General features: G+C 42.6%; 1 protein-coding gene across 1 annotated transcript; it reads left to right on the forward strand.

Annotated features, from left to right (window-relative positions):
* Positions 1-72: 72 nt before the first annotated feature.
* On the forward strand, positions 73-22263 carry LOC130473315 (complement receptor type 1-like). Its single transcript, XM_056844838.1, has 12 exons — positions 73-140; positions 590-735; positions 2583-2768; positions 4114-4210; positions 5507-5592; positions 7563-7760; positions 8439-8621; positions 17759-17950; positions 18202-18301; positions 19053-19138; positions 21599-21772; positions 22139-22263. Exons 1-12 carry the CDS (start codon positions 73-75, stop codon positions 22261-22263), a joined length of 1641 nt encoding a protein of 546 aa, XP_056700816.1.
* The last annotated feature ends 239 nt before the right edge of the window (positions 22264-22502 follow it).

Below are 22502 nucleotides of genomic sequence, written 5' to 3' on the forward strand. Positions count from 1 at the left end.
GAGAGTCTGCCCGACCCAGTCAATAATATCCCTTCCCTTGGCTCCACCCCTCATCGCACGTCAGGCCTGACGATGCCCAGTGCTTTGCTCTCATTCTTGCGACTGCAGCCAAAATTCACCCCACCCTCACTTCTTCGAAGGTGGGCTGGGGCAGTCTTTCTTTGGTTTATCATTACAATCACATGGTTCAACAGGTAGAACTAGTCACCATTCTAGTATACAGGGCTCTAAAATGCACCTCATCTAATAATGTGGAACAGTGTTGGATTGGCACTGCAAAGCCAGTATGGTGTAGTGGTTAGTGTCTGACTAGAATCTGGGAGTCTCAGGTTCGAATTCCCACCCTGTCGTGGAAGCTTGCTTGCTTGGTGACCTTGGGCCAATCACACACTTTCAGTCTAACCTACCTCAGGGTTGTGGTGAGGATAAAACAGAGGAGAAAGAACAATGTAATCTTCTTTGGGTCCCCATTGGGGAGAAAGACTGGGTGGAAGTGAAGTAAATAAATGAGTTTGGCTCAAGAGGGCAGTAGTCCCCAAGGATCCTTGTTTTTAGGATGCAAATAACTAATTTACCTTCCTTGTTACAGGTCTAAATCTTGGAACAGAAATTTAAATTCTGTTCAACAGAGTTTCATTGATAACATGTTGGTCTTGCACACTGTGATGCAGGATTCTCGCCACATGCTTGTTCTTCAGTTATGCCTTTTTGCTGCCCTTGCTGCTGTTGTTTACAGTGAGTAAACTGGAATTAAACCAGAATCTATATATATTTGGATGTTCCCACATCCAAAAATTAAATTTTAAGATGTTGATTCCAATCTGCCAATTTGAAAATTAGCAATAATTTATTCAATGTCTAGTTTTAGGATGTTACAAAGGAGGGGAGGCTGCATGGAAACTCAGGGTTTGTTTGTGTTTTTTTTTTAAATCTCATGCCATCCCACCCAATCTCCCCCTTCCAGGATTTGCTAAGCTCTCTGTTACTGATTTCTCTCCCCTCCTTATTTACCATAATTCCTTCTCTGAAATGCACCACAGACCACTTTTCCAACAATAGTAACAGCTTTGAGGGAGGGGAACCCTCAAGAGAAATGGAAAAGTACAAACTAAAAGAAGAGATCAGGAAGGGATGGTGGGAAACTTTCATTTTAGCAGTTTGTTTTCCAAATTGAGAGGCATGCCCCCCTTTGCTATCCCCCCCTCCCATTTAAAAGTCCTCTTAGGCAAAAGCCATTTCAAAATGAGCAAGCTGTTCTTAGCAACACAGGCTCAGAAAATGCCACACAGGAGTCCCCGTGGAGAGGATCCAGGCCAGGCCAACAGCCAGATGGGAACTGGGCAGGGGAAGGGAATGAAGCCTTCACACACACACTGCTCAATAAAGCTGCCCAGGGTGTACTACCACATACCTCATGATAGTAATAAAGCATTCTGCAACATACATAGCCAAAGCAAAGAGATTTCTCTCAAGAACTAACAGAGAGCCTGTAAATCTTTACTTCTGTGTGTGTGTGAAGTGCTGTCAAGTCGCAGCCAATTTATGGCGACCCTTTATGGGGTTTTCAAGGCAAGAGACTAACAGAGGTGGTTTACCAGTGCCTTCCTCTGCACAGCAACCCTGGTATTCCTTGGTGGTCTCCCATCCAATTACTAACCAGTGTCAACCCTGCTTAGCTTTTGAGATCTGACAAGATCAGGCTCGCCTGGGCCATCCTAAGAACTACTAAAAGGAAGTGGAAAGAAGAGACAAAAAAAGCCTGCCAAAAGCAAGGGAGTGCAAAAGTGCCCAATGCCTTCAGTGAAACAGGTTCTTTATCCTGGGCTGGATGTCCTTCTCACCTTTCCCAGGCTTTCAGTCTTGATGGGGGAGGAGCCAGCAGTAGCAACAACCAACCCCCAAGGACAGCACAGAGATGCTGTGCATGGTTTACCCTTGCCTGCATGGAAACAGATGCCCTAGAGGCAGGGAGAGAAAAAACAATCCCTGTTAACTTGTGTGCAAGTAGTTCAAATTTGGCATCCCTTACAGCCTGGCTCCCTAGATGACCACTTAATTGCCTGTATAGCCCTGTTAACCCAGGTGGACTGTTCACATTTACATAAGTATTTTTTGTTTTCTGATCTTGCATTTCTGCTGCTATTTGGGGGGGATTGAAAATCTCTGATCTGCTGCCTTTGGTATCGGAGATGTCAGACACTGAAATTGTCAATAAGAGAAGCATGAAAGAGAGCAGCATTCCATCGGCTATGTGCATTGTTAACCTGGTGAAATGATACACCAAAGCAGCACATAGCCTGTGCATGGGACAAAATTTCAAAAACCTTTGAATATTATACAATCCCTTGGCATCTGCTACTTTATTCCTCTTTGGACACTGGCCTGGTGCAATGGAGACAGTAAAGGAAAACCAGTTTGATTGTAGTCAGTTGTTTCAGCTGTATTCAGTACACTCTCAGAAACTGCAACATAATTAGAGGGGAGATGGCACAAGGCTTTCTGAATTATCAGAGTTCAATGTTACTGTGAATGTCTGTTTGCCCCAAGAAGTTTAAAATGTTCCTATCTATCCTTATCTCCAGGTGACTGTAGCCCTCCAAAACGCTTATCTTTTGCTGTGCAGAGGAGTCCAGAGGCAGAGAGCTATCTTGTTGGGACAAATGTGATTTACCATTGTATGCCAGGTTATGAACCTGTTCGTGGAAGACGTCCTGTTATTACATGCCTTGAAACTTCAGAATGGTCAGAAGTCACTCAGTTTTGTCAAGGTGAGTATCAATTCTAGGACTGTCATCAGTGGTTCTCATGAAATGTGGATTGAAATGCCTATTGCAGAGATCCAAAGTTACTGGAAGCCTTCAGAAGTTTACTTTCTCATCTCTGTGTTGTTTACAGTGCCCCCAAAACAGCGAATGTGCTTCAAAATCAGTAACTTCACTCCATTCGTTTAATATGCAAAGCTCTAGAACAAATGTGTGTGTGTGTAAAGTGCTGTTAAGTCACAGCCAACAAATAACAGGATTCCAGCCTGTCTCCTGAATCTCTGGGGGTACCAATGCCCCATCAGGATGGTGCTTCTGGAGTCCAATACATTGTCTACCTCCTGCCTGTCTTCCCGCTGGGCTGTGATAGCGAAGGTGGGCCAACAGGTCTGAGTCGTGAGTGGTGGGGTCCATCCCATTTCACACTCCATGTAGGGGCACTCCAGTGTTGCTGTCCTGAATGTGTAGTATGTGTATGTATAGTTTTTCAATGTTATAATTATTTTAGTGCTGCCTAGTTGGTCTCATTTGATAGGTTTGCCACAATATGTTTTGGCGCTGGCTTTCTGTACTGATCTGTTAAGTAGTCTGAACATCTGTTTTATAGTTGGCACTGTTTTATAGCTGGTCTAACTAAAAAAAAAAAAATTGGCCCTTTCTCCAAGGATTCAAATTTTGAGGTCTCTACTTTATTTCTAAGAAATGTAAAGCAACATGAACACCAGGCATGGCCTCATGAAACCTACCATGCTAACACTAATGTTTTGCAGATGTGCATATGACTGTCTTAGAGTGAAACAAATATTGTGTTTCTCTTTTCCCTTCTTCCTCATGATCACTACTTTAACAAAGCATTAGATCTGATATCATTATTCTGTGCATTGCCCCACTGCTGCCAGCCACATGTGGATCAGGGGTGGGACAGCACACAATGCAGTTGTTATCCTTCATATATTGTGTTAAATTGCATGTTACAAGGTGAGAGGGGACGAGGGCAGTGACAGTGTAATGTCTCATTATACTCTCAGGATGCTTCCCATCTTAGAGTGCCAAAAACAGTAGTTGAATTGGAAGTCAAATGGGGTGGGGGGAGATTTCTAGCACATGATCTATGGTGGCTGGTTTGGTTACAGAGAAAGTGTCATCCATGTGAATCCTGCTGTTCAGATTTGCACCCATGACCCATTTCCCCTATGAAAAGAATTTCTCATGTGAAAACCTTTCCCTGGAATTCACCTGCCTGTTTCTGCAAAGAAAGCATCTTGTGGCAGTTTAAAGACTAACTATTGATGTTCTTGCTTTTGAAAGTTATGACAACATGAAGTAATGGTAATCCCAATCTTTCTCCTAGGAAGACGTTGTTCTTTTCCATATATAGAAAATGGCAAAATAGCAAATATGACTGACCTCCGGCTGGGTGATCAAATAACCTTTGCCTGCAATGAGGGGTAAGTTACAGCTGTGACAACGGGGTTTTGTACAAAAATGCTCAGTGTGGTTTCAGATGTACACAGCCCTAAAATATTAACTTAAAAAACATATTAAGAGTGCATTTAACAAAACTCTTTGAGATGTCGGGTTTAGAGGGTCACCAGTTTTCTTTTCCTGAGCCTGCAATGTGCATCTTGATTGAGGTAGAAGGTATTCCAGTCATTGTAATACAAGAGTCCATGTGTCACAAGCCTTGTAATGCCTTTCTGTCCTGAAGATACCTGGAATGGCTGTAAATATCCAGTATAGTGTGGTATATACAATTTTGAACTTGGGACCAAAGAAAGCTGGCTTCAAATCCTCACTCAGCTATTGTCATGGCCCAGCCAGGACTAGGGGACACCGATGACTCCTCTGACGAAGAGTCAGCCAGCAGCCCTGGTTTCTATACACAGCCAGCACTGGAGGAGGCACAGGAAGAAGCAGCCCCTTCAGGGCCAGACCCAAACCCACTGCCAGGAACCAGTGTAGAAATTCCTCCAGGTCTGAGCCAGCTGTGGAAAGGCAGCTGCCTGTGTGCTTACTCACCCCCCTCTTCACCAGAACCTCAGGAATGGCGGAGGAAGCGAACACGTAGGTCCTTACAGGACTGGAGGCAAAGTGCTTGACTGACAGAGGGGATGCATGTTTGCAGGAGCAGGTCTGAGGTGGCTGGCAGGTGCATGGCATTACAGGCTGCCTGAGTGGTGTGCTGCTGTTTATAAGCAGCTGGAAAGGGCATAGCTGTGTGGAAGCAACATGTCTCTCTACTCCTGACCTTGCTGTGAATGGTCTGCTCTGTCTGAACCTTGGACTTGACCTTTCTGAACACTGACTGGAGAGAGAGGGGGGAAGGGGGAGAGCGCGAGCTTGCTTGCTTGCTTGCACTGCTAACAGGAGGCAGCTTCATGTGTTCAATAGATACTTTCCATGACGTTTTGTCTTACGAGCGACTCAGGTCTAGACAACAATAAAGACTTTTGTGGTGGAGTGGTTTTGTTGCTGTTGTTGTTGTTTGTTCTTCTTGTTGCTGTTGTTGTTTTAATGTTGTTTAATAGCACTCTTGTATGAGGCATTGAGTTGAATGGCAGCTTGTCTCCATCGACTGAGAAAAATAATCTTGTATTTGGGCACTCCTGTTCAGAAATTCAAGTGCCTAAGTGCCAAAGTATGTGGGCAAATAAAAAAACACACCCCAAATTATTAAATATTTTAAAGTATTTGGGCACTGTTTGTCACATGTACTAATTCATAAAACTTCTCTTGCATTTTAGATACATATTAATAGGGCAAAATGCTGCTCGTTGTATGGTGGCGGCAGGCAGAGTTGTTTGGAGTCGAGAGCCTCCACATTGCCAACGTAAGATGATCTATCTGTTAAAGCCATTAAGGTTTGTCTTGAGACCTTTCTGTGTACCTGTTGCATTGCAAACATTCTAGTGTGCTCAGGCTATAGTAATAACCCCCAGTGGCTAAAATTCTGGGGTGCTGCCTAAACCTTTAAGCAGGATATAACTCTACTGATCTCCATATATTGGGTTGGATCCAGTGATCCTTCAACAAAAGTTACTAGTCGTCACAGATCTTTCCCATGTTTCTCTCCCCACAGCAGCCGTACCCAGCCCCGAGATGTTTATTTCTTCCACCTCTTCTGTCAGTGCCCCAAAATACCCACAAAAGATAGCCACAGTTTTCCACTCCCGATTACATTCTTTTAAGAAAGGATTTGTAATCTCATGGTTACGGAATACATTTTAGGGCAATATCTTATCCGTTTGTTAACCTTTTGCCTATTTTCGGGTACTTTTCACAATTCCTAACTTTAATTTCCTGTTTGTTTCCTAAGCATAAAGTTCTTATTGTATTTCTTACTCTCTTTAAGTTATTTAGGTTTGGTGGATTTGTAGGCATAATTGGTCCAAAAAAGGAGCCAGGATGTGCTGGAAAGCTGAGCATTTTTACTTCATTCTGCCTACCTATGTTTGGTGCTGGTTTTTATTTATTTCTTTAATTGTCTTTTTTTTTTTTTTTTTTTTGTATCCCACCCTCGATCCCTGGCCAAAGCCAGGCTCAGGGCAGCTAACACTGTCAAAAGTAACATACAATACAATAAAACCATAATATACAATAAACCTTAAGAAATTTTAAACCAGTTCACATTTGTTAGTCAATTGAATAGTTAAAACAAGCTACGCTCATCGCATGAGCATAGGGCCACGGTGGGCCTGGAGGAACAGTCAGGGGCCCTAATTTGAGTTGGTAACAGCATGAAGCAGGGTCGCCAGGTCCCTCTTCTCCACCAGTGGGAGGCTTTTGGGGTGGAGCCTGAGGAGGATGGGGCTAGGGGAGGGGAAGGACTTCAATGCTATAGTGTTAAATTGCTAAAGTGGCCATTTTCTCCAGGTGAACTGATTTCTATCGGCTGGAGATCAGTTGTAATAGCAGGAGATCTCCAGCTAGTACCTGGAGGTTGGCAACCCTAGCATGAAGGGATTTAAAAAATGAGTGATATCATTTTTGTCTGGAAGCTATCCACTTAAGGGGAAGAATACATTTGTTTTAGCAACCACAGCAATGGTACATATTGTTTTGTTAAAACAGCACATTTAAACAGACACTTGGATGCTTAACTTGTGAGTTATTATTTACAAAAATAGTAAAAAAGAGCAAGAGTCCAGGAGCATCTTAAAGACAAAATTTCTGGCAGGGTATGAGCTTTCATGAGCCACAGCTTCAGAAACCAGAAGCTCACTTCTTCAGATACTTTTCTACTGCTATTGACAGACTAACACGACTACCCATCATGATCTATGTACAAAAAGTTACCTGGAAGATCCGGGAGAGAACTTACATTGTGCAACAAAATAATAAAACACGCATTTATTTCCTCGGGTCAAAGTTCTTTAGCAACAGCTGAAGTCTGACAGCCATGGATGTGTTGCTGACCCACAGTATTGCAAAATGGCTGTTAGTACTGCTGGAACTCTGACATGAAGATTCTGTCATAAAGAGCACTTGCTGCTAAACCCTACCCAGAATATACACCCATATGAACACCTTGGGCCCCTTTTTGGGCAAAAAGGTGGAGTATAAATATTTTCAATAAATCAAATAATATGAATAATGTAGCTGGCTTTAGAAAGAACAAAATTCCTTCCTCTTCTGGTTGATCTCAGGAGATATCCCAAGAAGTCTTGATTTTATTGATTCATCAACTGACTGTTATAGTCTGCTGAAAATTTTTAACATGAAAAAAATATCAGCCTGAGAACAGTGCTAATGTTTGCAATTAAAATCTAACTTCAGCGTCACTGTTGATGATCTCCCCAGGCATTCCTTGTTTGCCCCCACCTACAATTGCCAATGGAAAGCATAGTGGTTCTGATAGAGATGACTATGAATATGGCTCAGCAATAACATACAACTGTGAGAGTGGGTTCTCTCTTATTGGAGACAAGACTATTGTATGTACAGTGGAAGAAAATGGCATTAATGGAAAATGGAGTGAATCTGCACCTAGATGTGAAGGTGAATGAAACACATTTCCTTGTAATATAACTTCATATCAGAGGACCATGTAAAGTGGGGCAAAATACAAAACGACCTAAAACTACTTTATGCTGGCTCAATCCCATGTGCTTAATGTGTATTTATGTGTAAATATAATCATTGCTCAGTCCATTTTAGAAATGGCTTATATAGGTGAAAATTTAAAAAAGGAGGAAATGGCTACAACATCTTGGCTTCAGCATCTTCTGCTCTTCTGCTTGGAAGGCAGTCCTTTCAGTTCCAGTGGAACTTATATCTGCATAAATTAAGTTGAGATCATAAACTAGACCCTGATCCTCCTAATCATACAGAGCTTCATTAATTTCTGTGGACAAAACTGCCCATTGTATTTTGTGAAATAACTTAAGTGAAGCAGGTATTTCTTACTGATTAATATAAATAACATAATATTGTTGATATCTTTTATTGGATGTATGTGTTATGTGAGGCTACACAGGGTGAAAATGGCTCTTTCATTCCACTTTAATCTTGATCTGTGCAGGTAATATAGACAAAAGGTAGGAGTGGTTAGAATTTAAAATTTCCCTTTGACTAAGGAAATTTGGCTGGTTCTTACTGGCTTGCATCTTACAAAACTAGTCCCTAATTTGTTTGGCACAAAAACTTTCTTATTTAGTGTTGCTCTTCTCTTTCCAGTGGTAGAATGTAGGAGACCAGAAATCTCAAATGGAAGAATAGTATCTGCGTATCAGCCTTCATATACATATGGCAATACTGTGATGTTTGAATGCTATCATGGATATATTTTGCAAGGGGAAAATGTTATTAAATGTGAGGATGATAATACATGGCATCCTGTTCTTCCCGTATGTGTCCCAAGTAAGTATTTATTATCCATTAATGTATTTCAAACACTTTTGTTCAACTATCATGCTGAACATTATGGTTTTATTGAGACATTGGAGAGCTATTGCCAGTCAGCGTGGTGTAGTGGTTAAGAGCAGTGGTTTGGAGCGGTGGAGTCTGATCTGGAGAACCTGGTTTGATTTCCCCACTCCTCCACATGAGCGGCGGAGGCTAATCTGGTGAACCAGTTTGGTTTCCCCACTACTACATACAAAGCCAGCTGGGTTACCTTGGGCAAGTCACACTCTCTCAGCCTCACTTACCTCACAGGGTGTCTGTTGTGGGAAGGGAAGGTGACTGTAAGCCGGTTTGATTCTCCCTTAAGTGGTAGAGAAAGTCGGCATATAAAAACCAACTCTTCTTCTTCTTCTTCAAAGTATACAGTGTTGAGTTAGATAGACCAAAGGTCTGACTAGGCATGAAGCAGCTTAATACTGTATATTCTTCCTTGGCTGGCATTCTGGTGACAAATCTGAGAAGGGTCAATAATGTATCACTTTACCATAGAGATGGTCACTGCAGGACTGTAACTGTAGAATAGTGCTGTTTTCAGTGCTATGTGAAGGAGCCACCGTTGTAATTCCACTTTTACCTGATAGAGCAAGATAAATTTAACAGCAAGCTAGAAGACACTTGTGTGGAAAGGAACTCATTAGAGGGAAATGGCACAACGCTTCAGTGCCACAATGTTCAATGTGACAATTAACTTCCCGTTTCCCCCAACAAGTTTCAAATATGCATCTTTATCTCCAGGAGATTGTGATCCTCCAAAACCAAAAGCCTTTGCTATTCTAAAGCATGAGGAACAAAGACAGAGCTATCCTGTTGGGACCACTTTGACTTACTATTGTATCCCAGGTTATGAATTGTATTTAAAAACACAGGGCCTAAAATACAGGCTTCCTAAAAAGCACAAAGAATAAAGGGTTACAAATATTACAAACACATACACAGTTGATGCTAATACATAAAATGACTATTTCAGGGGAATAGCTCTAATTGATTTGATGAAACCCCACTGTGGTATTAAAATTATGAAGTTTCTAAGCTCCCATTTAAAACATTAATTTATGGACAGTCCAGTTATGAGCACAAGCATAGGCCTTGCTCTGTTGAAACATCTTCCCCAAAGAAAATTGGTTGCTGCTTGCCTAGCTGAATGTGGAGGAGGCAACATAAGCCTCACTAACAAAGATGGTTATCTGAATAGGAAGATGGGGGGGAGAGAAATAGAAGTTTTAGAAAAGTTTTTGTTATCTAGTATGTTGAATTAAGTTTTGTTGTTTGCCTTTTCTTTCTCTTTTTGTTGTGCAATTATGTGGTCATGCTACTGTGCAGTGGCCCAAAACAGTTATTCCATATCAAATATATGCTGGAGATGTCAAAGACATGTGAGCGCATTCGTTCATATCTGATGACAGTGCCCAGTTATAAAAGTTTTTTGGAATAAGGTGTTTAAATTAGTGAGAGAAATTCTACAGATAGAAATACGAAAAAATCCTAGTGTAGCTCTTTTGAACATTATGCCAGAGGGTAGTTAACAAGATGTGTTTAATAGGAAATTTATTCACTGCCACCATTATTTCATATTCAAATTGACTTCAGGCCAAATGTGTCAGGCCAGATAAGACACTCATCAAAGACCCTACTTCCTTTGCAAGCATGTTTTTTTTGTGAGGTAACAGTGTTCCTAATATTTCTTGTAGAGAGACAATGTCATTTTCCAAATATACAGAATGGCAGAATATCAGCTGGAAGTAGCCTTTTCGTTGATGATGAAGTAACCTTTGTCTGCAATAAAGGGTGAGTTGTAGGTTGCCTGTTGGAACAATTTCAGTTGGTGTTTATCTGCTCTGTATGTACAGATGTGCATGCACATGAATGTATGACTAACAGAGGTGGTTTGCCAGTGCCTTCCTCTGCACAGCAACCCTGGTATTCCTTGGTGGTCTCCCATACAAATACTAACCAGGGCCGACCCTGCTTAGCTTCTGAGATCTGATGTAGTGTGGCTTTAATCCCATCTGGGATTGTCAAAAAAAGATGCTTTATACTTTTCCAGATAACTCTGTTAACTCTGGCTCACAATGGTTTATCTTTGCTTTGGAAATGCTTGTGCCTTAATTGGACTAGGAATCTGAATGCTGAGTTATTTAAATTAGGCAACCAAATGTGGAGCATTTCTTATTTCGATTGTCACTACTGAAGATACATGAACTGTAATATGCATTTTCTATAACACTTTTTCTTATGAGTGCCTCAACCCTGGACAACTTAAAGCATCCTTGCTTTTATACTCCTAAAACTAAGGAGAAAGCTGAGTGTTGTCAGTCAGACTGAGGAGGGGAATTGCTATGACTTTGACAATTGAACTCTTGAAACTCTTGACTCTTGAAACATGAAAACTTGTGACCAAAGCTAGAACAACAACAGAAGGAATTTTTGGTGTTGGGGTTTTCTTAGTAACTTTGGCAGCAGTATTGTTTGAGGAATGGAATTAGTTCACATCTTGTCTCATTGAATTAATGTAAAAATTCTCTTTCATTTTAGACATAGATTAATAGGGCAAAACAGTGCCCGTTGTGTGTTTAACGATGGCAATGTTGTTTGGAATAGAGATCTTCCACACTGCGAACGTAAGATGATCTGTTCACTGAAGCTATTAAAGTTTGAATTTTTCTTTCTCTGCCCAAACCTACAAAGACAGCATGCATACTGATTGAGTCTGATAGTTATTACCATTACACAAGGCATGGTGATCTTCTCAGATGCTGCCAAACTAGCATCAAAGGTTCACTGGACGGGGAGGAGGAAAGGAAGAAAGAAGGAGGGAAGGGATAAAGATATTCTTCCCTCATCTTCTCTGTTGGGGCCAGCCAGCATTGCCTACCTTCTTCTGCTGAAACAGGTAAACTGAGTTGGGAGTTGTAAGGGGCTACATAGAAGATGAGAGCATCAGGGATCTCATGGTGTTCCTAATGACAACTTTAGTAGTTATCATGGGCTTTCCAGCCCATGGTTGATTACCCATGCCTTTGCTTCAGGAGTTGGGAGCAGGGGGAGATAACAGAATGTATTTTCTAGCACATTCAATTATTGTGCTTGGAAGGACACTTGGAGCGATTGAGCTTCTTGGGGATAAGAGCCTTGAAGCTGCAGGAGTTGGTTTCACTTGGCATTCTTTCTTATTCCAATTCATGTCAGAAGCCATCCCACAATGTGTGTTTACATGATTGATTCATTACATGATTGAGTGATCAGCTGACATGAAAATGATTCAGGCTGAAATGAGTTCAGCCTGACTACAACCTTAATAGCTGTGCTGGTCAATCAAACTGAAGTGTTTGTCGCTGATTGTCTCTCCAGGCATTCCCTGTTTTCCCCCTCCTGCAATTGCCAACGGTACCTTTAATGGCAGAGATGGAGACAAGTTTGTATATGGCTCGGTGGTAGTATACCAATGTGACAGAGGTTTCTCTCTCATTGGAAAAAACAGCATTTCCTGTACAATGGAAAGAAATGGCTTAACCACAAAGTGGAGCGGACCTGCACCAGAATGCAAAGGTGATGAGGGAAATCCCTGTTTGGTGCTTTCTTTGCATTAAAGTTTTTTGTCTTGTTGTGCATAAATCCTGGACAAGAAGAATCCTCCTCAATGTCATATAACAGCTAGGGTTGCCAGGTGCCCGGCGGTGGCAGGTAAAATCCCACCAATCCACCGGGCTGCCCGCCGACCAGCTGAGAGCCAGCAGGCACAGTGTTCTGGGTTTACCCAGAAGCGACGCAGATGCTCTGCCAACCTTGGCTAAAACTCTATGGAAACCGGTGGAGCTGCGGAGCCTGGCAAGCCTAATAACAGCGCAATCCCTTGAGCAGTGTGTTGCTGAGGTGCTCCCATGGATTTCAGTGGGGCTTGTACAAGAGATTCAACAGAGAAAGATACAGCAACAGGGATCATCCTCTAACAGGCCATTCCTGAGTTTTTGGCAGCCAGGGACAGCGTGGCGGAGGCACTGCTGTGGCACCTACAAAGCAGTTTCACAGCCACTGAAATCTCGAAAAAAGCCTTTTACAGGCTTTTCTCTTTTTAAATGGGGCTTTTCGCCCCATTGAGAACAACGGGGCTGCGCCTGCTAAAAAGCAGGCACAGCACCACTGCTTTCGCTGCCAGCATGCCGGGCTGAAACAGGACAGGGAGCTGCCTACATGCAGATCTCCCCCCCCCCCAGCGTGCCCTGGGACGCCTGGATGCCCCCCAGAACGTTAGATTAGATTGGACCTTTACACTGGTGGGAAGCCGGTGTCCCTGGGTGGTGCTGCCATAGCAGAACCCGGAGACCAGCATCTGGGCCTCCCTGCCATTGGTCATGCCATCTTGCATGGTGTAAGTGGCCCAGCTGCTGGCAGCCAAGCTGCTTATGCCCTTCCTGACCTCCTGAAGACTTTTGTCCTCAGAAGTCAGGAATGGGCTGTAAATGTAGCATTTCTTGAAATAGATCCTGGGGGAAGGAACTTGTTGTCATGACAATAGTTAGGCATTATTAGGTTCCGTTGAAAGCAATGCTTTTTGGGACTAATTGGTTCCATCGATTCCTTAGTCATTATTAACATTTGTTGGATTGAGGCCATTGTGCTTAGTTAACATTTGGAAGTAACTGAGCTGTTTTGTCTCCTATAGTGCAGATGTGAAAATATTGTCATCCTGTGTGTAGAGATGTATTTTCAACTTTACCCCATTTTGAGCATTTGTGTGGTATAACAATATTAAAACATTTTAAGATAGGAAAGTCACTTAATTTACAAAGTAACCAAAACAGAACCCTTAGTCACATAAGCACGCAGGCTGACAACTACTCTTGGTAAGAATTAGCAAATACACATTGCAAATTTAAAATAAATGTTGACAAAAGATCAAATGATTGGATATATTAATTTTATCCTCACATTATTTTAGAATGGGTTTAATTATCAATAGCAGCCCAAATAACCCACCTTAGCCCAAGCTCATCACCTTCGATGCTAAGTAGGGTCAGCTTCGCGCCCCCCTTCAGGAATGGGCGGTTAAGCCCAGTGTTACTTTAAAACTAACAAAATTTATTCCAGCTTGATCTCACTTCATCAGATGAATGGAGGATACATATCTGATAACCTGAGTTCTGTCTCAAAAAAAACCAAACTCATCCTGGAATAATTTTTGTTAGTCTTTCATGTGCCAATGGAATTTTGCTACAACATATGCAGCTATCCCTCTGGTTTTATTATCATGGACGGCCAAAGCTGGGTCGTTCTTACTGGTTTTTAATTTACAAAATTTATCTTCAGCTTCACTTATTTAATGCTGCTCTTCTTTTTCCAGCGGTCACCTGTAGTAGACCAGAAGTCTCAAATGGACAAATATCATCTTCATATCAGTCTTCATACACATATGGCAATACTGTGAGGTTTTTATGCAACCCTGAATATATTTTACGTGGAAGTAACATTAGTAAATGTGAGGCTGATAGTTTATGGCATCCTGCTCCCCCAACATGTGTTTTACGTAAGTATTGCATAACATCTAAATGTCCATCAGAACACTTGCATTCAACTTTAAATCAAAAACATTATATAAGACAGCTATTAGGATGCAAAAAAAATCTACACATACTTTTGGCCACACGTTCCTCCAGTTCCTTTGGAAAGACATGAGGAAAGTTTTACTTCAGCAGCTGAGTTATTAACATTACTAATGCTTTCCTCCATTTGCTGGCCCCACTTCCACTCCAGGCTTTCCTTTGGTGAATCCCCCACTTTCCCCTCCTGGCTGTTCTTCCCCCCTTTTACATTATATATCCCTCTTTGTCATTGCCTACCAGTCTCATCTATTCAGAAACATTGGTTCAGGCTTTGGCCTAGTTTAAATCGTAGAAGCTTCTCTTTCTGAGAACCCAAGGTCAAGCTGACTGTAGCTTCAAAGAGTGAGATAAAGAAGGTGGGAGGCTGACACAGGCATTCCCTGTTTTCCCCCTCCTTCAATTGCCAATGGTACCTTTAATGGCAGAGATGGAGACAAGTTTGTATATGGCTCAGAGGTAGTATACCAATGTGACAAGGGAGGGAGGGAGAAGAGAGGCTTCCCGGCTGGCGCGCGGGCCTGCGCGTGCACGATTGCCAGCCGACCCTCAGCTGGCTGGCAGGCAGAGGGGCACTTTACTGGGGGTTTGCCCGCTACCAGCGGGCACCTGGCAACCCTAGGGCTGCACCAAGGCAAAACAAAGGAAAAACAAAATGGTGCAGAAGGAAACAAGTTCTTTAATAATTTTTGAAACCTCTATGCGTTTTGCGTGTAGCTTTATCAGGGGGAATCTTCCAGATTCTTTTTAGTATGATGCATGGGGACATTACTAAAAAAGAATCTGAAAGTTTCTGTGAGGGCCCATCCCATAGGCCCCGCCTCTTGGCCCCGTGTCCTGGCCCGCTTTCATCCACGGGCACTTCCTTGGCCTCAGAACAGGAGTGGAGGAAGGACATCCCCTCCTCTATTCCCTAGGCTGGTCCCAGCTTCAGAGCCAATGCTCCCCAGCAGCCAGCCTCCTCCTCCCTGGCCTTCGCGCTCCTGCGGGCTTATATGGACCAGGCCCCCCTTGGCTCCACCCCCTCCCGAGCCTCCCATCCTGCCCTTCCGAGGCTCGAAAAGGCCTCCTTGGGCGGTGTCTGTGCCCCTCCCTCTCTCTCAGTTGAGCTGCGTCAGCTCCCTCCGCCCCGCCTCCCCCCTCTTCGGCTCTGCCCCACCTGTCTCCTCCGACGGGTGAGGCTGTCTCTTGCGCCCCGCTGCCTCTGGGTGGTGTTGCTGCGGCGCCTGGCTCCACCCTTCCCGGCCGTGACGCCGGGTCCTCCCGGGCTGCCCCTCGGCTGGGGGCTGCCTGGGTTCCTGCCCAGTAAGTGGCCTGTCGGGTAGTCCCGCCGTTGGGGCTTGCCCGAGCACAGGACAGTTTCCTCCTGACAAAGCTACACGTGGAAGGGTTGTAAAAATTATTAAAGAAGTTGTTTTCTCTCTGCACTGTTTGTTTGTTTGTTTGTTTGTTTTTGCCTTCGTTCAACCAGTCACAAGGCCAAAGGAACCGGGAGGGAGTTTGCCTACATGTTCCATCTTGTTAATGCAAGAACCCATGAGGGGGAGAAGGTGCTTGCTTAATTAGTCCCTGTAAAGCTGCAGAGTTAGGGTTGCCAGCCTCCAGGTACAAGCTGAAGATCTCCTGCTATTACAACTGTTCTCCAGCCGATAGAAATCAGTTCACCTGGAGAAAATGGCCGCTTTGGCAATTGAACTCTATAGCATTGAAGTCCCTCCCCTCTCCAAACCCTGCCCTCCTCAGGCTCCACCCCGAAAACCTCCCACCGGTGGTGAAGAGGGACCTGGCAACCCTTTGCAGAGTACATGGTCTTGTGACAGTAACCAACCTGATTGGTTAAGGTCACTAGGTCACTAGGTTAGCAACATACTTGATTTGTCCAGTTATATCACTAGCCATACATTTGATTGGCCAACTAGAACTATACCAGCATAGGTCATTTGGCATAAATGAAGATCTTGCTTTTGAGTCTTTACCCTTTGCCTGGATTACATCTGTCTTTGGGACACCTTTTGACTCTGGGTGGGCCAGGTTGGCTGGAGCCCCTGTTTTGGACTTTGAAACTCTGTTGAACTCAGTCTTGTCAGGTAAGATCTGGATTCAGAGAACCAATGCTTGTAAATGTGCTCAGGTTAGATATTTAGCATTATTATTTTAGCCTTGATGTTCACTTGCTTATATGTTCTTGGGTTTGGGGGTTTCAATCTGAAGCCAGTGCTTTAGTCTTTATTGGCTACAGCTACCAGAATAACATTTTTTGTTTTAATTCTACTTGCAACGTCTTGATCTTAGACCCAGGAAGGCTAGAGACTCAGTCTCTTGGTCTCTGGCTGGCAGGTTAGTCAAGGGGACTGGTGGTAGCACGTTACCCCTGGGGTTGTGAGGATTCATGCCTCAGCACTTTGAGTTTTTGTCTTTGACCAACCTATCATCCTCAAGTAGGGTTGCCAGCCTCCAGGTGGTGGCTGGAGATCTTCTGCTATTACAACTCATCTCCAGGCGACAGAGATCAGTTCACCTGGAGAAAATGACCTCTTTGGAAGGTGGACTCTATGGCATTATACCCCACTGAAGTCCCTCCCCTCCCCAAGCCCCACCCTCTTCAGGCTCCACCCCCAAAATCTCCAGGTAGTCCCAACCTGGAGCTAGCAACCCTATCCTCAAGGAACCTTAAATGGTCTTTGGCACTCTTCTCCAACAGCTTCTCTAAATTATGAACTCAAGGTCAAAAACAGCAAAGCGTTTATTAACTACCAGTTTGAATGTTTGTTTGTTTATTAAAACATTTATTTACTGCCTTTCCTTGTGGTTCAAGGTGGCTTATGATAGTAGTTGAAAACATTTTCAGTCTGTCACCCAAGTCAATATATCACAATATTTGGAGGCTTACCAGCACAGGTGTATCCATACATGTTAAATGTGCAGGGTTTGCTCATTGCCTTGTCTGCAAGTGGTATTTGAATCAGGGTTGTTACGAAAAATTCTTAATTTCTCGTTACCCAGTTTCTCCCTGAAATTCAACAATCTGTTTATTTTCCTCTTTTAAGAAATATGTAGTTAGTTTCTAATGAATATAATTTTGATCAAAGAGAAATTCAGACAAGAGAGGAGGGGCAGGAAGGGAAATTCTGCAGAATTTCACTCTGTAGATGCTCAAAGGCAAACAGCGTCCTTGCAAACCTTCCTGTTCTATGGTGAGTAATATAAAAAAACTGCAAGTTACAAGAGAGTGCATTGACTGCTCTACTCTCTCTTTTAAAAGAGGGAAAAAAGAATCAATGGCTATATCTAAAAATACAAATCTTTTAAAAAAGGAATTTTCTCTCTAATCTGCCCAATCAGAGTATGAAAATTTCAGTTCCGGGAAGGGGCAGAGGTCCATGCTACAAATGGAGAATATTGGGGTTAGTCCAAAGGCCAGAACCCAATAGCCCTTTGACATGTTTCACAATAACCACTGATCTCCCCCCCCCCCCCCGGCTCTTTCTTTAATGTTAGATAGCTGTGGTCCTCCAACTGGACTGAACTTTGCTGAGCTACTTGTTGCATATAAAAATAAGACCTCGTATCCTGTTGGATCAGTTGTGAAATATGAGTGCCAACCGGGCTATACTAAACAACCTAAACAGCCATCCTTTATTATATGTCTTACAAGCATGAAGTGGTCAAGTGTTCATGTGCTCTGTGAAAGTGAGTCAACATTCTTGTACTAGTTATTAGAGAGGTAGAAAGAACTGATTAATCTTTAACCAAGGATACTGCCTCGGTCCTAAATTCTCTTTGAACAGGCAACAAATTGAGTTGTACAATTTTGCCTTTGTTACATCTTTATTTTAAATGAAAGGCACAAACAATGGTTACCTTTGTACTTTAGGGCATCTTAGTATAAAAAAGGGAAGATAACATCTGTATAAAGTAACAGTTGTCTTGTTTTCTGCTAGAGCAAACATGTGGAAATCCAGGAAAACCAAAGAATGGCAGGTTGATTGAACCAAAAGATTTTCTTTTTGGCTCCACTGTAAATTTCACCTGTGATGAAGGGTAAGTGTCATGGAGACCAATGGGGTTCTGATCAGGCTCTTCTGCCTTTAACAGCTGTATAATAAACAGAAATAATCTGGGAAAGCATTTACCTGTCACTCTGAACAGGAAAAGCTTAATAAACTGATTTCTGCCTATTATGCAGACTTTTTCCGGACTCTTGTCAGAAAAAACTAGTGAACCTAATAAGGATCTAATTCTGCAGTCTATGCTCTCTCTCTCTCTCTCTCTCTCTCTCTGTATGTGTGTGTGTGTGTGTGTGTGTGTGTGTGTGTGTGTGTGTGTATATATATATATATATATATATATATATATATATATATATATATATATATATATATATATATATGGGTATTTGTCAGAAACATCCACACACAGTACAATGTATTTACTCCCTAGTGTGCACTATAGGTGAATAGGTGTGCACTATAGTATGAAAATATATTGTTCACTACTTCTTGGTTTCGTTTGGCGGCCCACATCTGAAATATTATTATTCTTTAAAATATCAGTAGAATAAAATTGGAAGTAGGTTTTGCTCCATCGCATGCAGCTTGTAAAGCCACGTCTCCAAGCCCCAAAAGAGGCCTAAGTATTATCTAGTTAGGATAGATGTAATTAGACATCGAAGACTTGGAATCCATGGACTCCTGGTTTACAAGGAATGTGGTTTCTCTAATAACCCCTCACAATACACATGCACTGTGGGTCAGAATAAGGTAAATCCATAACTGTTTCTGTCTCAATACAGGTACAGGCTAATTGGTCAGTCTTCCATACAGTGTGTGATATCTGGTCAGACAGTAGCATGGAGTGCTGAAATTCCTGTTTGTCAGTGTAAGTAGGACATATCTGTAAATCTTGGTATGGAAATATTATTTCTGTATGGTTCCTAGCCGGTGTCATTGCTCCTGTGTACTAGAAGGTGGAAAAAGAAAAGTAGATGATCAAGAACAGAAGTATGCTTTAAAGTAAAATAATTTTTAAAATCTTCTTCTTTTCGGTTACAGTTTTAATGGATTTTTCCTTCTGACCCCACAAAGGAGACTGTGTACTGTTGCTACACAACCACACAGATAATGCCATAGGTTCTTTTTTGTTAGGTTCTTTTTTTTTTTGCCCAGAAGTTATTCCCTTGGTTCAGTTCCTTTTAAAGTTTAAGCTGTGTTTCTGGTAACCAAAATTTCTGCTCTACAGCTAAAACCCACAAACAACGGAAAACAACTTCCTTACAATTCTTATGCCTATCCATATTGTCATAAAACTTGAAGGATCTTCTGGTTAAGAAATGAAGGAGATAACCATGTGATTTTTAGTTTACTATGCGTATAATGTTTATTATGGAATAATAATCAGGGGACCTGCAAGGACTTGCTTGGAGGATCTCATTTTCCTCTCTCCCATTATTTCTTCTTTCTTTTTCCTGAAGGCCCCCATATCATCTCTCCTTTTTCTGCGTCCTTCTTTCCTTCCCACCCACCAGCCAACCCACCTTTATCTGCCCTCTTGTCTTCAGCTTTCCCTCCCCTTGGCAGCCTCATCTCAAGAAAAGTTTAACCCAGTTGTGCAAGGTGCCAGTCAGGCAGGGGACAGTTTCATGGTGGGGAACAGCAAGGACTGGCAGGGAACACCTTACTTTCACCTGTATCCTCCTCCCCACACTATTTCTCTCTTCCTGGCAGCCCCTATGTCCTCACCTTTCCCTGCTTCCTTCTTTCTTTCCTTCCTTCCCACAACCAACATACTTTTTATCTTCCCCTCCATCTTCAGCTATATTTACTATTTATTTACTTCATTTATACCCCATCTTTCTCTCCAATAAGGACCCAAAGCCGCTTACAGCATTCTCTTCCATTTTATCCTCACAGCAATGGAGAATAATGATGTAAGCTGCTTTGGTCCCCACTGTGGAGAAAACCCGGATATAAAGGAAGGAAGTAAATAATAAATATAGCTGAAGATGGGAGGGGCAGATAAAAGGTGCATTGGTAGGGTTACCAACTTCCAGGTGCTAGCTGGAGATCTCCCGCTATTACAACTGATCTCCAGCTGATAGAGATCAGTTCCCCTGGAGAAAATGGCTGCTTTGGCAACTGGACTCTATGGTATCAAAGTCCATCACCTCCCTAAACCCCGCCCTCCTCAGGCTCCACCCCAAAAACCTCCCACCAGTGGTGAAGAAGGACCTGGCAATCCTATATTTTGGTTGGTGGGTGGGAAGATGAGAAGGAAGCAGGGAGACGACAATGGGACTGTTAGGAGGAAGGAAAGAGGAAATAATGTGGGAAGGGGAAACAGGGGAAAGGGAGGTCTCCCCACAAGTCCCCCACAGTGCAACTAGGACTGGGCCTGGGATTGGCAGTCAGCACCATGCAGCTGAGCAACAATTTTCCTGGCTACCAGGGGGGAGGAAAAAAGGGAAAGCTGAAGCAGGGGGCAGGGAGACAGATAAAGTTAGGTTGGCTGGTGGGTGGGTGGGGGGGAAAGAAAGAAAGAAAGAAAGAAAGAAAGAAAGAAAGAAAGAAGCAGGAAAAGGGGAGAGGCTATGGGGGCTTTAAGGGAAGGGAAAAGGGAAACAGTGGGGGGAGGGGAAGTGAAATGTCCCCCACAAGTCCTTGCATGTCAATATATTCTTGCATTTGTCCTTGCATTTGTCAATATATCTCATTCTCAAAAGTGTAAAATCTGTGGATACTTATATCCAGAAACTAAAGCTATGAACATACAAGACATTTGGCATAACAGAAGCACCTGAGCTGTTTTGCTTTTTAAGATATGGCAAGAGAAAATGCTGTACTGGTTTTCATGCTGTGTGTATATTTATTTTATTTTTTTAGCTTGCCCCTTCCTGAACATGACTGTGGTATAGCAGTACAGGTTACAGCAGTACTTTAAATGCTTTAGATTCAATGTTAGATTGAATAACTACATTAATACAAAATGGTCTAAAACTACCCCATACTAACTTAATGCAACAGGCTGAAAGTCAGAGGTTAGAATGTGCATATATATGAGTGAGAATCAGAGCATTCAGTCCAACAATCAGTGGCTAAAAATTTGTAGTTGCTAAATCATTTCAAACTGGATTTATTTAGCAATAAATTTAGCAAATTAGGCAATTTGATGTCATGTTCATTTAAACCTCAAAGAACTTATTGATCATTTCATGAAGAAATTGAAGAGCAATAGAAGACCCCCCCCCCTTCCTTCTCTGTGTGGAACACATAGTTGGCTTTGCTGTACAAGGGAATTCTTTACCATGTGGGCACATATTATCGCTTGTTTTCTGCATTGCAGATGGAACTTTACTTCCTTCCTCTGGACCCAATGTCACCTCTGTCTTCAGTAGTCAGCCGACAGCAGTGACAGTTCCTGCTTATACCACTGTTTTACCCACATTCCAAACAGAGTTAGCCTGGGAGAAGCTGTTCATAATACTACAAGAGATCAAGGACATAGTAAACATAAAAAGTAAGTTCTCTGCCTTTATGTATGAACAAGCGCCTGAGCTGCACATTCTTTTTCATTTGTACCCTCCTTTCTCCCTAATGGGGACCCAAGGCAGCTTACATCATCCTCTCCTCCATTTTGTCCTCACAATAACCCTAAGGCTGAGAGTGTGTGACTGATCCAAGGTCACCCAGTGAGCTTCCATGGCATGAGCAGGGATTTGAACCTGGGTTTCTCAGATACTGGTCTGACACTCTTAACCACTACATCACACTGGCTCTCTAATGCATCTGTCTACAGATAAACCTATAATGTTTCTACAATAGGGTGCATACATCAGCTTGCCCTTCTCTTTGCTCATCAAATGTCATTTCCTGTTATAAACAGCAAAATCATTGGAAGAACGCCTGGCTCGGTTAGAAAATAAAGTGGACAAAGTCATATATAAATTCGAGTCCTGCTGCCAACAGGCTAGAGAAGAAAGGCTGGAGGAGGAGCAAGATGAGCAGTGATGATACTATAGATGTACAAACAGTGGAACACTTTCCTGGAAGTAAGCCTCATACAATGGACCTGAGTGGAACGGCTTAGGATTGCCCTGGAAATGTATTTTGGTGATAGTAAGTAATTGTTGGGACACAGAGTTGCAGTTTCAGCACTAAGAACGTAGCTCTCGGCCTATCAAAACGGCTATCCACTTTGCAAGCCATGGAAGGAGATACAGTGCTAGATAACCATAAATAATTGCCAC

The sequence above is a fragment of the Euleptes europaea genome, chromosome 2, assembly GCF_029931775.1.
Source record: "Euleptes europaea isolate rEulEur1 chromosome 2, rEulEur1.hap1, whole genome shotgun sequence".
Taxonomy (NCBI): Eukaryota; Metazoa; Chordata; class Lepidosauria; order Squamata; family Sphaerodactylidae; genus Euleptes; species Euleptes europaea.

Coding starts and splice junctions, on each gene's coding strand:
- LOC130473315 (XM_056844838.1), top strand. CDS start 73: ATGCCCAGTGCTTTGCTCTCATTCTTGCGACTGCAGCCAAAATTCACC. Junction 17,951..18,201: donor TGTTCATGTGCTCTGTGAAA/GTGAGTCAACAT, acceptor GTTTTCTGCTAG/AGCAAACATGTGGAAATCCA. Junction 19,139..21,598: donor TGAAATTCCTGTTTGTCAGT/GTAAGTAGGACA, acceptor TCTGCATTGCAG/ATGGAACTTTACTTCCTTCC.